A 13,014-nucleotide genomic window follows, 5' to 3' on the forward strand; every position below is an offset into this window, starting at 1 on the left:
AACAGAGTTGGTTTGATGACGACTCTGGAAAGAAGAGATGAGCAGGTGAAACTAATTATTCAGACATTGCTGGTGAACTAGTGTGGTAGGTAAGTTAGAAGTTTAGCTACCGTTAAATTCATTTTTGTTCGTGTTTGAAATGTTGGGCCGGTGGTAAGGCAGATTTTTTTTTCTTTTAATGAAATATATATGCTTTACGTATAAAATTATAAGATTATAAACCGAAGTCAAATACCACTTAATTACTGTGTGCTTGATAGCTACCAGAAAACTAGCAAAAGGCTACTTTAACTGTCGTTAGCGCCATTTTTTCTCCTTTTTTTTCCCCCCCGACCGTTGAAATGAGCGTTTAGTGGCAGCTGATTGTGTTTCTTTAGTAACTGTTTTTTTTATTACCTGTTAAGATATCTGAATCAACCCAGATGTTTTCTGTTACCAGACCATAAACAAAGGAACTTCTTTTAGGGAGTATTTCCGTACATACTATGTTAACTCCCAATCTAGTTTTACTCCAGAAGAAGATATCTCGTAGGGATTATCTGTCTTGTCAGGTGCAGGGAAGGGGTTGTTTTGATCAGAAATTAACCTCAAGAGAGAGTACACCCAGCAAGATGTTGGTAATATCTTACTTATCTGCTTACAAAGAGATAAAATTATGATTAAATACATGGCGGTGGTGTCCTCAAGGTCACATGAAGCCAACCTAGGTTTTGAAACAGGTTCATTGGGCGGTGTAGATGTGTCAAAGGTCACCTGTGTGTCCTAAGTAGGAAGAGGATATTCAGACAATAGTGCCAAACCAAACTGTCTTGGATCTATTTAGGTAATTTTGCTCCATACTTTAGTCTTTTTACAGTGCTTTAAAACGCTTTTTGTGTTTTTATTTCTCAGTTTGATCATTATTGGTATGGTATCTGTTTGTGGCTCTCCAATTTCACGTTTGGATATTTTTTCAGATTTTGGACATTTTATGTTAATTTTATACCCATGTCTCTCTGGATTGTGTATTTCTAGGATTGGACAGTGGGCTCTCAAATTCTTAAGGCCTCTTTCTGTCCGGCCTGTTCTGTAATCATTTCCAGAGTTTAATCTTGGGGTTTCTTCTTGCTGTCGTGATCGCCAGCTTGCGCCATTCCTCTGTGAAAATAGTTTGTTTCATTGACAAGCTTTAGTGTTGTGTATTCACTATATGCATCACTATTTTGGATTTAATAAAATGAGGAGTGTTTGCGCACCTACCGTCACCTGTGCTACTCTCCACCGTGCAGTATAGGATCGTATTGTTGTCCTTGAAGTTGTATTTCATCATGCTGGGGCACACTAACTAATATTCTAACTAAAATACAGTTCTGTGCCATTTTCTTCCAAGCAGACTTATTGGTATGACTTTGGTCCATGGTGTTTTCCAGAGGGCAGCTTTGTCCCGGCACTGCTGGTTTATTTCCCCACTTTTGACCTGCTGTCCTTTTGTAATGTGGGCTAGCACTGTGTCTGGGCTTTTCATGGCTGGCCTTGCAATTCATAAATGTTCACTGTGGGATATGTCCAGTCATCCATGGAAAGCCAGGCAAAGGCCATTGTGGGCTTTCTCTGTGGTGCCTGAGGGGCTTCGTGGATAGAGAGGCACTGTTCTGTTGCTCTCATTTTGCCTTCTAGATGGATAATTAAATTAGAAGACAGTAACTTTCATTTACTTCCTTATCTGCTGTACATTGTGAGACCTAAACAAGTGAATTGCATTTGTTACAAATTAATTTGAAGCAACTGTAAAATAAACTTTTTGAATGGTTTTTTTTAGCAGACCATATAACATCTTTGAATGCCATCATCTAAATTTGATGTTGTGATAATGGAGCGTCACCATATCACAATTTTACCACCACTGGTGAGTGTGAAAACTTTTTTTTTCTATTTTCTATCAGAAATGGGTATGCGTTTTTCATTTTTGTTGAACAGCTCAGTTGCTTATTACTGAACAGACGCATTTAACATTTCACAAATAAAACGGACACTTTAAACTCAGAGGATAATGCCTCATATAAAGGCTTACATCTTGTCTCTAGTGAAGATTGGACCTTAGTTCCCAGGGTCATCGGCCTTGTATAGATTAAGCAGAAATAGCATAGGTCTTAGGGGTCTTAGGCTTCAGTGTCACATCTCTGCCATAGCGGCAGGATCAGATGACAAGCTGTTTGTGCACATCATGAGGCCACATCACTGAACAGTGATATTTGTTTATTTATTCCAGTGGAGGGCTCTGAAAAACCTTTCAGCCCCAATAACACTATTTTTGCCACCTTAAAGTGTGTTTCAGTACTTTTTTTTGTTAATTATAATTATTTAGTTTATTGTTTTACACCAGAAACAATTACAGACTGTGATTAGCATGTCTGTTTCTGACTGTTTTGTTGACAGACTGAGCAGAGGCCGAGTAAGGCAGTATACTACAAACATTTAAATATGTGACTGTTTTCCCAGTTTGGCTGGATATTTTTTTAAATACTGAACCATGTTGGGATGCACAGTTAATAATGGTCTCTAAGCACATTTTCTCCTGAACTTGGGCACCCTTTGCCCTGCTCCCCTTTTCATTTATCAAAAAAAACCGCCTGATCCACTCCTTTTATTACAGAAGGACTTTGGCTGCTTAGCAACAGTGAATGCCAATGCAGTCTCGTTGTCCATGGCCACTCCCCCTTCCCTGTGCTTGGATAAGGTAACATGTTGCTTTCCTCTTGACTTGTTCCTTTTGTGAACTTGGGAATGGAACCTTACTGTGTGCACAGTTTCTAGCTGGACCTTGACCATGCTTGTACTGCCAGAGTACTGAGCCCCATAGTTGCTGATGCTATCTGACAGGAGCTTGTTGGAGAGCTTGCTGACCCACCGCTGCAGCAAGCCAGTTTGGACAAAGTCACGTTACTTTAGCGAGGGGAGGGGAGAGACAGAAAAACTAAGCTAAGGACTGCGCAGGAGGCACGCTTATTCAGGCCATGTTGTTATTGATGCGCGGCTGATTCTGAACATGAGGAGGAGGAAGTGATGGGATAGTTGCCACTCACACCACTGTCTGCCTAGTTGGCTGGATTTAGTGCTTCAGAAGAAAAGCAGAGACTGACTCTCATAAGCTAAAATGAGGCACAGCTGACTCTGACTGTGGAGGTATTTTCTCCCTCGCTGCAAATCATTTGGATGGAGAGAAGATGAATGGAGGTATTGAAGGTTAGCTCATTCTGTAGTTGAATAAGTTTTTATTGAAAAGTTTTGCTCATCACATTTTTTTCTGTGTTTTTTGTTTGTTTTGTTTTTTTGTTTGTTTGTTTGTTTGTTCTTCACCATCTTTAAGCTTGAATGTCCATGGTTTTATTTTTCTGTAAACATAGTCAGGTCATGGGGTATGTCACAGGTGCAAAACAAGTGCTCTATATCTCTATTTCATTTGGTTAATATGTTGCAGGGGTTTGGATGTGCAGTTCGTGCCAAGGTTCAATGTACAAAGCAGTTTATCAAGGCTTATTTGGTTTGGGAGATTATGATGTGAAGTAAGGTGGGTTAAACAAACCTAATATTCATTCAGGCCTGTTCCTGTTGTCCATATTGATTAAGAACAGGGTTATTGGAATAATTTTTATCAGAGATTAAAGTTGGCAGATTTTGACTATTAACATAAAAATGAAAATATATGCATGGTTATAACTTTAAAACACTCCCAGTTTGATTTTATAAATGTGTGTTTAGGTAAACTGTATATTTTGCTGCCCTTCAGCCTTGTTGCAGTCTGAATGTGGCACTCTGACAGCAGGTGTTTGTGCTCCTGGCTGTAACCCTGAAGCTCAGGCACACTTTTAGCACAGCATTGCTTGGTCCTTAGAGTTCAGGCGGAGAAGAGGCTTATTTGGACACTTTGGCAGTACAGCTGCAGGATTGTTTTCATAATGTTGCAGTTACAGCTTTTTGCAACAGAAACCATCTTGGCAGCAAAATACACAGTCAAGTCAAAGGCTTGTAGACTGCTATAAAATAATAGAAGTACAAGGTTGATAATCCAGCATTTTATGGATCCTTTTTTTTCTGCATTTTACCCAAAACGTAATGCTCCATGTTCAATGTGATAATGAAAGACTGCTGAATTTGATTGAAATATAATCATGAAAATCTGGAGCTATAAAAATAAGATTAACATTTCTTTCCCCTTAAATAAATTCAGTTTTCTTTAATACTGGAGGATGCCTTGAAGTTGTATACTGGGATATTTTCTAGGTGTTGGTTACCTGATATTTTAGTCTTTTGTGATTTGTACAGTAGCACTTTGTGTTAGAGAAGTGGTTGGCAAGCTTTGCGGTCCAGCCTGTTTATGTAAGAATAGTGTTACAGCAAAGCTATTAAGACGTCCGTTTACTTGTTATTCCACAAATCTGCTGGCTCTTGTGAGCAGACTCATAACTTCCCTCAAAACTGTTGGTTCATACTTGCGCTTATGAAACCATGATTCAACAGAGAAGACTTCTTCTCTTTAACTGCACATTTATGTTTGCTACACTTTACTTCACAAAATAAACTTTGACCCTTAATATATTGAAACTTTAACATTTGTTTTCTGGACATATTTTCATACTGGCTGTTTTCATTGGCGTTTTTGTAATAAGTATAAATATAGTAAATATAGTATAATAAAACAAATTACTTTTTTTTTTCTGTATTTACAGATGTCATGACCTGGTCAGCAAATTTGATGGACTGCAGAGCTGCTTATCAGAACCAAGATTATTCAGAACTTGATCTACACAAATAGGAAAAGTTTCATTAGATTTCTGAAATGTCTGAGACATTCAGTATGCCCACTGACCAGTTTGTCCTCTGTCCAAGTAATGTGTACGTATCACCTGACTCCAACAGTAATCTTTCTAACCTGAATGAACAGGAAGCCATCAACATAGTTGCGTGTTCCCCTGTGGGTAACGTCCACAATGGAAGCTGTAGTCAGGAGGATCTTCTCTGTGTTGTAACCTCAACCATGGATCAAACTTTTATAGCCACACCTGTGAGTAGCAGCAGTAATTTCTGGAATGAAGGCATGAGCCATGCTAGTAATGAACAGACTGAACCTGCTTTGTTTCTGCATTTTAATAAGAGCACTGAGGATGAAGGTAATGATGAAGGGATGTCTCCAGACTCTGACTGGAGGGAGAACCAGCTGAGTTCACGTGAAACTTCCTGTAGAGGATCCAGTGAGAATGACTGCTGTTCCCTGAGCTCTGGGGAAATGGTAATAAGGAGCAACAGTTTTTGTCTGGAAGAAGAGTCCCTTATAGCCATCTCATCCCTGGATGAATCGTCTATTTCTCCGGCTGCGAGTCGCTTATTATTCCCTTTTGAATCTAACTTCCTATCAACCACGCTGCCAGATGTGTGCCAAAAATCCACAGGAATGACTGAGGAGAACACAGGCCATCCTTGTCTTGGTGTCACCTTCACTCAGGCAGATAGTTTGGAGATTCTCACTGAGGAAAAGTATATTACAACACCCAGCTCTGTTGTGGCTCTGCCAAATGAGAATGAAGGGGGCCTTTTAACGACTTTTATCTGTGAATCCTCTGCAGATCCCATAAACGAGGCCACATCTGCCAGCACTGAAGCGGAGTCTTTACCTCATCTTTCAAGTACATTTACACCAGAACAAGGCATAACCTTTGTGTCCCCTATGCAAAGAAATGATTTTCACACTTCAACTCCAGTACAAAACATTGAGAACAACATACTTGGCCTTTCCCCTTTTTCTCCCTGTGCTGAAAACTCAGGCAGCCCAGGACATCAGCTGGCAAAAAGGCAGCAAGTCTCTCTGTCCCATAAACGGCATCCAGTTGCAGGGCTCCCAAAATCACTTAGTAAACTTAAGAAAATGGAAATTCACAAGTTTTCTAAACCGGGTCTCAGTGGTGCAAAATTTAATACCTTAACTAGAGCGCAACATCAAGTGGTAGTACCAGGATCCGCTTCACAACAAAAACCATTGCAAGCTAATGGATTGAATAAACAGAGTGAAACAAATAGAGGGACAGCTGTCAGGGTTCCTCTTGCTAAAACAGCGACTTGCACAACAGTTGTCTCCACCTCTAATATGTTATATGATGCTCACAGACAAAGTAATAGAAAAGCTGCTAATTTGGGTGTAACTGTTAGACAGTCATACGGGCGTACTGTAGATGGACAGAGCAAAGCTAGAGCATCTCCAGCTGACCACAACCCAGCTGCAAATAACCACGTTTTCCCTGTCCACTGCACAAACACCAGCTCTGAAATGATGCAGGGACCCTCGAGCCAAGTATCAGACATCTCAGCACTACATGCTGGCAGCCAAACCTGTGCATCGTCTTTAGAAAAATCTCCAACTACAAGTGGCCAGATGGATCCAAAAGCAACTCCAAAGAAAGATGTGTCACACAAAATTGAGGTCAGGTCAGGCTTAGCTCGAGGTCAGGACAAGCTTCCTCTTCACAAGACACGGCCTAGCTCCTCTTCCGAGAGTTCATCAGCATCCAGGCCACCCAAGAAGAGAACAAGTTTTAGGTTCGCAACTAGTGTCACTATTCCTAAAGCTGACACAGACCAGGGTCTGAACAAGCCAGCAAGTCAGAAATGCTCCTCCCAAAATAACCAAGTTGAGGAAACTAAGAGACCTGCTGACAACTCACCAAGGGAGGTTAAGAAGATCAGCCTGGTGGTGAGTAAATACTTGGACTTAAGTGACAATTATTTTAAAATAATGAACAATTAATTTAAGTAATGCTAATTTGAGTGTAAATTCTTCCAGTAACCCCAGATTAATCTAAATATCTGCAAAATTGTTTAGGACAGGACATAATGTGTTAAAAGCCCTCGAGGCTGAATTTTATCAACCCGCTCTATTTCCAGGCAGAGCCCGGTAAATCAACGGCATCAGGTGAATCATGTGATGAAAGTAAGCGTAGATCTCACGGTCTACCATCTCCCAAACAAAGAAGAACACTACCACAACCTCCACCTGCCAGTCCCAGACCACCACCTCTATCAACCAGGCAGAGACAAGGAGCCTTGGGGAGGGATGAGTACAGGATCTCCAGAGGTGCAGGGACAGCTCCGTTCCAGCAGAACAGTGCAGGTGGGACTCGGCTTTAACGCTCAGTGAGGGACCACACTGAGTCTGTTATCACTATGAAATGAAGTTGTGTGGCTTTCATTTGACAATACAGGCAGCTTTTTCCACTGTCATGAAAAAAGAATTGTGCAACAGGTTTGTTTTACTCTGGCAAAAACAAACCTATTGGAGAGGAGCTCAGCAGAAAACAGAGTTTTGTACTTTAACTGGATTTTGGGCCTCCAGTTGATGTAGGATGATTCTTCAAACTAGCGTTCCTCTAGTATGGTGCTGTTATACACCTCAAATGCTTAAAGATTTTTCACTTATTCGCTGGCTTGAATCTGTTATGTTTCACTGTAATACGTGTTGCTGTAACGCGTTGCTTTAACGTGTTGCTGTAACGTGTTGCTGTAACATGTTGCTGTAACGTGTTGCTGTAACATGTTGCTGTAACGTGTTGCTGTAATGAGTGTGGGGCTATTGCAGCACTAGCAGTCAGATTCAGAACTTTCATTTTTGGCAGCAGGTACATGAGCAATGTACGACTTGGCAAGCTTTTAAAGTTTAAATTTATCTATACAGCTATCCATCGGTGAGCACTTTATGATTTTTGTTTGTTAAAATCACTAATTATGCTTTAAATGATCATTTGAATTTGGTCAGTTGTATTAATTTCTTGTGGATGTTTATCAGGTTCTTACCTCTTAAAAAGGGGGAAAAAAAACGTAGTTTCCCAAGGTCATTAGAGGGCACTGTAATGGAAAATGAGGGTCTGAGATCCTGAAGCCTCGCCCTCCACTACCACAGAAACATAAAATTGTCTGTAAATTGTGAACTAAGTCAGTTGTTTTAACATAGTATCACCATCAGAGGGAGACATAGAGCAGCTTCTGAATTGGGTTACTGTTTATCCGCTGATGAACTCGGCCACATTCTGCAGCAGCGGAGCTGGATACAGATGTCACTTCTGATCTCTTGTCTTTGGCGTAAACAGACTTTCCCCCTCTGTGCTGCTGCTGTGCAAAGTGAAATGAGTTACTGAGAGAAGGTGGAACTCGTCCTCTGATGGGAGGCCATCTGTGCAGATAAAGAAAACAGGACAAGGGAAAAGATATTTTGAGTCCTCTGGCAGTTATAACATGAAAATCAATATTTGAAACAAATGAGGTATATTGCATTTTGAGAAATCATTTAACTTTCTGTACAATATTTATGTTTGAGGTTGATACCATTTAAAAGTTTTTTGGTTTTTCCATTATACTTAACTACTTTCCCTCTGATTAAGACTTAAGTTTAGGAACCTCATACAGGTTTCTGTCCTATTAAATGTGACTTTGTGTTTCATATTTGACTTTTTATTCAGTCTCTGAGCTGCCCTGTATATCTAATATAGGTCTATATCGATAAATACCAGAAAATAAATCTAAAATTATTCATTCCAAAACTGTTTGAACTTGTTTTTTTAATGTAACTAAGATGATTATGCTGCTCAACCTGCTGTGTTCAACTGCTTCACAGGCAGTCAGAGAACAGAGGGGTCCTCTCTTGGCAGTAAACCCCAGCTGACTGGATCCTGGCCTCCTCAGACTCCTCGCCCCTCTCTTATGGGCCCTCCCCCTTCTACTCCTTACAGACAACCCCGCAAGACTCTGGGACCATCCAGGGGCTTTACTGACTGCAATGTTCATAGTGAACTGGGTCAAGGAAATAGGAGCTCATCGGGTGAGTTTCATGAAAATGTATGTAGTTTTTCAGAAAGGTATTTATTCTCTGCAGGCTATGACATCACACATACTGATTTTAACAATAAGGTCACGAATTTCAGTGTGTTTTTGAGGACACATCTGGACCAGGAGGGGAGGGGCTGCTGTCTAAATGGTCTAAATATTGACCTACTTCAGGGCTCCTCACTTATGTACACTTTCCCCGGGGTAAATTATTCAGTCATTGTAACACTATTAGGTCTGCCAATATATGCTGTTTTTTTTATATTAAATATGTTTTCAAATGGTTTCTGAAAGGAAGTAGAAACCCTGTAAACTCTGAATGAATGGACTGAGCTGCCGGCCTGTGTTATCTCATCTGGATTGCAGCTGAGGTTTGAGTGGCTCTGATGAGAACTTGGTACTTACTGGTATGTGTTCTATGAAGTGAAGGACCACTTTCACACAGTGGGCTCTTCTCCCAGAATCTCCAACAGCATGCAGGTCTGTGATTGGCTGTTTTATCAAACTGGGGGACCCATCCTCATGTTGTCATGACAACAAGGTCTGTTCCACTCTACTTAACACACAGTGTTGCCTGGAGGAGTAAGAGCAGACACACTACTACTGATGTTGTCTGGGTTGAACAAAAAGAGAGCAGTCTGTACATTTCTGATTGAAAACCAATGGCGGGCTACACCGGACTTCGAAGCTGCACTTGGACCGAATTCCCGGCTCATATTTTTAATAACTCTTCTCTACTTGCACACGGCAGTGTAGCATCCAGCTGTGATGTCACGCTGTTGACGTGTTTGCTCATCGGATCTTATCGTTTCTGTATCATCCCTTTGTTAGCAGCATTTAATGGCAAAGGTAAAAAGCTTTGGAGTAAGCGAAACTGGAGAAAAAGTCATTCTGCTCTGTGATCGGAAAGTATTTCATTGTTTGAGAACTTATATCATTCAAGTTTGGTGAAATAACAGTTATCCATCCTAGAAAGGCATATTTTAACCATCTCATTTTTATTTACCTTGTTGTATGTGAGGGTGTACTTGCTCTAATAAACATAGCATGAACTATTGTGAGAGGTCAGTGGCGATGGCTTGTACTCTATCAAGAGTAGGTGCAGTTGGAAAAAATATTGAGTTTCATGGCATGTTAACCAGCTTGCCTTCACTTGTCCAACAGTTTCTGGAGGAGTTCCACATAAACCAACCCCACTTAAACCTGTGGTACTGAGATCAAGGCTCATCTCAACCCCAGGAAAAACCAGTGGACCAAGTGAGATACACCTTTATTTTTTTTTGGGGAGGGTTGTAATCATGTTTATGTTCTACTGTTCCCTCAACTTCAAACTATGAGGTTATTTCCTTTTGTTTGAATTGTGTGATAATGATGCTTGATGAGGTCTTTTTGGTCTAAATTTGATCATATTACCTCTCTTTGTTGACCAACTGAACTTTAACCAAACCCATGAATTAGCGCTACCTTAAAACCATCTGGGATTCTCAGTGTTCTTGCTTCATCATGGGTCACGTCAGCCCCAACCTGGTTTCTCACCTGGACCTTCTGCTTGTCACAGCTTTGACCACAACATGCAAGGAAGCCGCTTCCACGAGCAAAGGAGCGTCAAGTTCTGCAGCTGCTCTTCTAAAAAGGACTACAAATTCAAGATCAGTTCAGCCAACTTCACGTGGACCTGGTAAGAGTTTTCATTTTGAATCCAGAACACATTTTCCTCTCAATCAAGATTTATCACACTGATTTGATCATATTCTCCAACTTCAACTTAATGTCTGCTTGTCCTGTCAAGGGTGTAGCTTGGGTTTAAGTAGTGTATGTACATTATAGAGTATCTTCATTTTTAAAAAAGAATTTACTCTGGAAACAAAACCAACATTTATGCAGAAAAAGTTTATTTTCCTTCTGTGTAGTGTTTCCTGTTAACAATTAAATTATTAATTTGATCCTTTTTGTTTCTGTAACAAACTTTCTGCGCTTCAGTAAACCAGCTGCGATCCTTTTCTGTTTAAAACACAAACTTGATGTTAGGCATTTTCCATCCAAATAGCAGTAAAGCTCTTATATCAGCTCTCTACTGAATCTTATACTTTACCATGTTAATTATTTTAGGCTTCTGTCTTTTTATGGTGTCATTGCAGCTAGAACGAGCCTAAAGTTTAGCAGAAATAATGCTGCCAAAATGTTTTCACTTTATTTGAATGGAAATCAAGTATTGAATCAAATATGGTTTCCAGTCCTAGTTAAGGGCTTCTCTTCACAGCAACCTTCACCAGCTGCTCTGTGTTTGATAACTTTAGTTACCAGGACAAACCTTGACCTGATCAGCCTGCCTTCTCTTGCCGTTCTGCTCCCAGCGTCACAGGGAATAAATGAGAGTAAGAATCAAGGGACCAGATTAAATTCCCATTGGCTGTAGTTCTGCTGTTTGCTCCTCCCACACTCCCCCCGCTCTCTCTCTTTGCATCCTGGCTGTGCTACAGAACCTCCATCATCCAGCTCAGAGATGCTGCTGTACTCTGTTTATGTGTTTGGCAAATAACTGAAGCCTGGTTTTACCAAGAGGATTAAAGGATTTTTTTTCCTCTCCTTTTTTTTTTTTTTTTTATTCCGATCACATCCATCATACTGTGCCACAAACCCTCGGCCAGCCTTTGACCTTCTCCAGTGCTCACAGCTGGGAATTAAATTAAGAGTTGGGAGACCTGCCATGTTGAACTGGATGTCCTCGCTTTACTCAAGACTGTCTCATTGGAGCAACCGTTACTACTGCTGTCTAGTCCTTTTTTCTTATTTTTCTCCAATTCTTGTTGTATTAGCAGTCAACTGAGCCAGTATGTTGTGTCTACATCACAACACCAGTTTTTAGATTTTCAGTTACTGTTGGCTGCGAAGTGTTTTGTTTTTTGTTGAGAGAGATGTTATGGTCTCCAAAGCTCTCCCTGTCAAACATCCATGTGCGTCTCACAGCCAAAGGTTTACTCCGAAACATCCAGCTGCTGTCGGGATGCAGGAAAAACACTGTGGTTTTCCAAGCAGGTCAGTCAGTTGTTTCAGTGTTGAATGCTGCTGCTGACATTGATTTTTATAATAATCTTTTAAGAATTTCCCAGTCTCTATATTAAATTAATCCAAGCCCATAACTAAGCAGATCTCTGTTAGCTGATTCTGAAAGCTATTTTTAGTGTAGTTTCTTAATACATAGCAAAACAGGAGGTTCAGCTTTCATTCACACACCATGGTCAGCTAAACGGGTGAAAAGACTGAGAATGTTATACGTTTAACAACCATTTAATCACCAAAACTGACTTTTTTTTTTAAAGACAGTTAAATATTCTAGGTTGTTTTGCTTTACGTTTGAGGCTGATTTTTATACAGCTGTTAATTTTTTTTTTTTTTTGTCAAATAATTAAATGTCGCAATCTCATGTAAAACCAAAATGAAATATTTGACGAAAGATTTTTCTCTCCTGCTTCACACACCTATCAGTTAAAACACTTAACAGTTTGCAAGCACTTATTCCAGACCATACAATGTTGTCACTGTAATTCACATTCTACACTGAGTTTAATTGTTAGTGATTCTTGCAAGCGTGCACTATAACAAGTGTCTGATTGTGAGAGGTCTCATCACCAAACATGCTTCGTGCTGTGATGTGATATCTCCGTAGAGCAACTGAGCACAATGCTGTCCAGCCTCTAGATCACTCTGTGTTCAGTTTTATCTGTACAAGTTCTACAAAAGGATTCTGGTCATGGGAGGATGTCTGAAATTAAAAAAAAGCAACATGTGTCGTCACTGCTGAATCTGGACCCTTTGATGAAAATAGCCTTAGGTCTACGGTTGCCATGGAAAGTAGCCCGAGTAACAGTTGGCGTTATGTAAAGATACCATGGATAAGATACCTGTATACGTTTCCAGGTGTAAATATCACTGTAACAGCAGCAAACGGTAAATGTTCAGAGACAATAAAGCCATAAAACATCACAAAAAAAAAATAATAAAATAAAAAATAAAAAATTTTCTTTTTTCTAAATCATCACCAGGACCTTACCGAGGAACTCGCTGCCCTCACTCTATCATTTATGAATAATTTAAATCATTGACAGCATGAATTTTTTACATTCAGCCATGTTTCATGATGTCCACCCATGGATGTTTTAGATGTTGATC

At 40.1% G+C, this 13,014-nt stretch overlaps 1 protein-coding gene across 8 annotated transcripts in view; it reads left to right on the forward strand.

The window, feature by feature from the left end:
- The first annotated feature begins 8 nt into the window (after positions 1-8).
- Positions 9-13,014, forward strand: part of mtus1a (microtubule associated tumor suppressor 1a) — a 34,768-nt gene continuing 21,762 nt past the window's right edge. The window contains exons 1-7 of one of the 8 annotated variants that reach the window (XM_041991048.1): positions 1,800-1,885; positions 2,633-2,716; positions 4,707-6,721; positions 6,913-7,138; positions 8,636-8,839; positions 10,009-10,101; positions 10,403-10,522. In XM_041991048.1, the coding sequence (XP_041846982.1) occupies positions 4,817-6,721; positions 6,913-7,138; positions 8,636-8,839; positions 10,009-10,101; positions 10,403-10,522 (2,548 nt within the window). In that variant the 5' untranslated portion in view covers positions 1,800-1,885; positions 2,633-2,716; positions 4,707-4,816. The other 7 variants (XM_041991046.1, XM_041991047.1, XM_041991050.1 and 4 more) reach the window with 7 other exon arrangements.

Source organism: Melanotaenia boesemani, chromosome 7 (genome assembly GCF_017639745.1).
Source record: "Melanotaenia boesemani isolate fMelBoe1 chromosome 7, fMelBoe1.pri, whole genome shotgun sequence".
NCBI lineage: Eukaryota > Metazoa > Chordata > Actinopteri > Atheriniformes > Melanotaeniidae > Melanotaenia > Melanotaenia boesemani.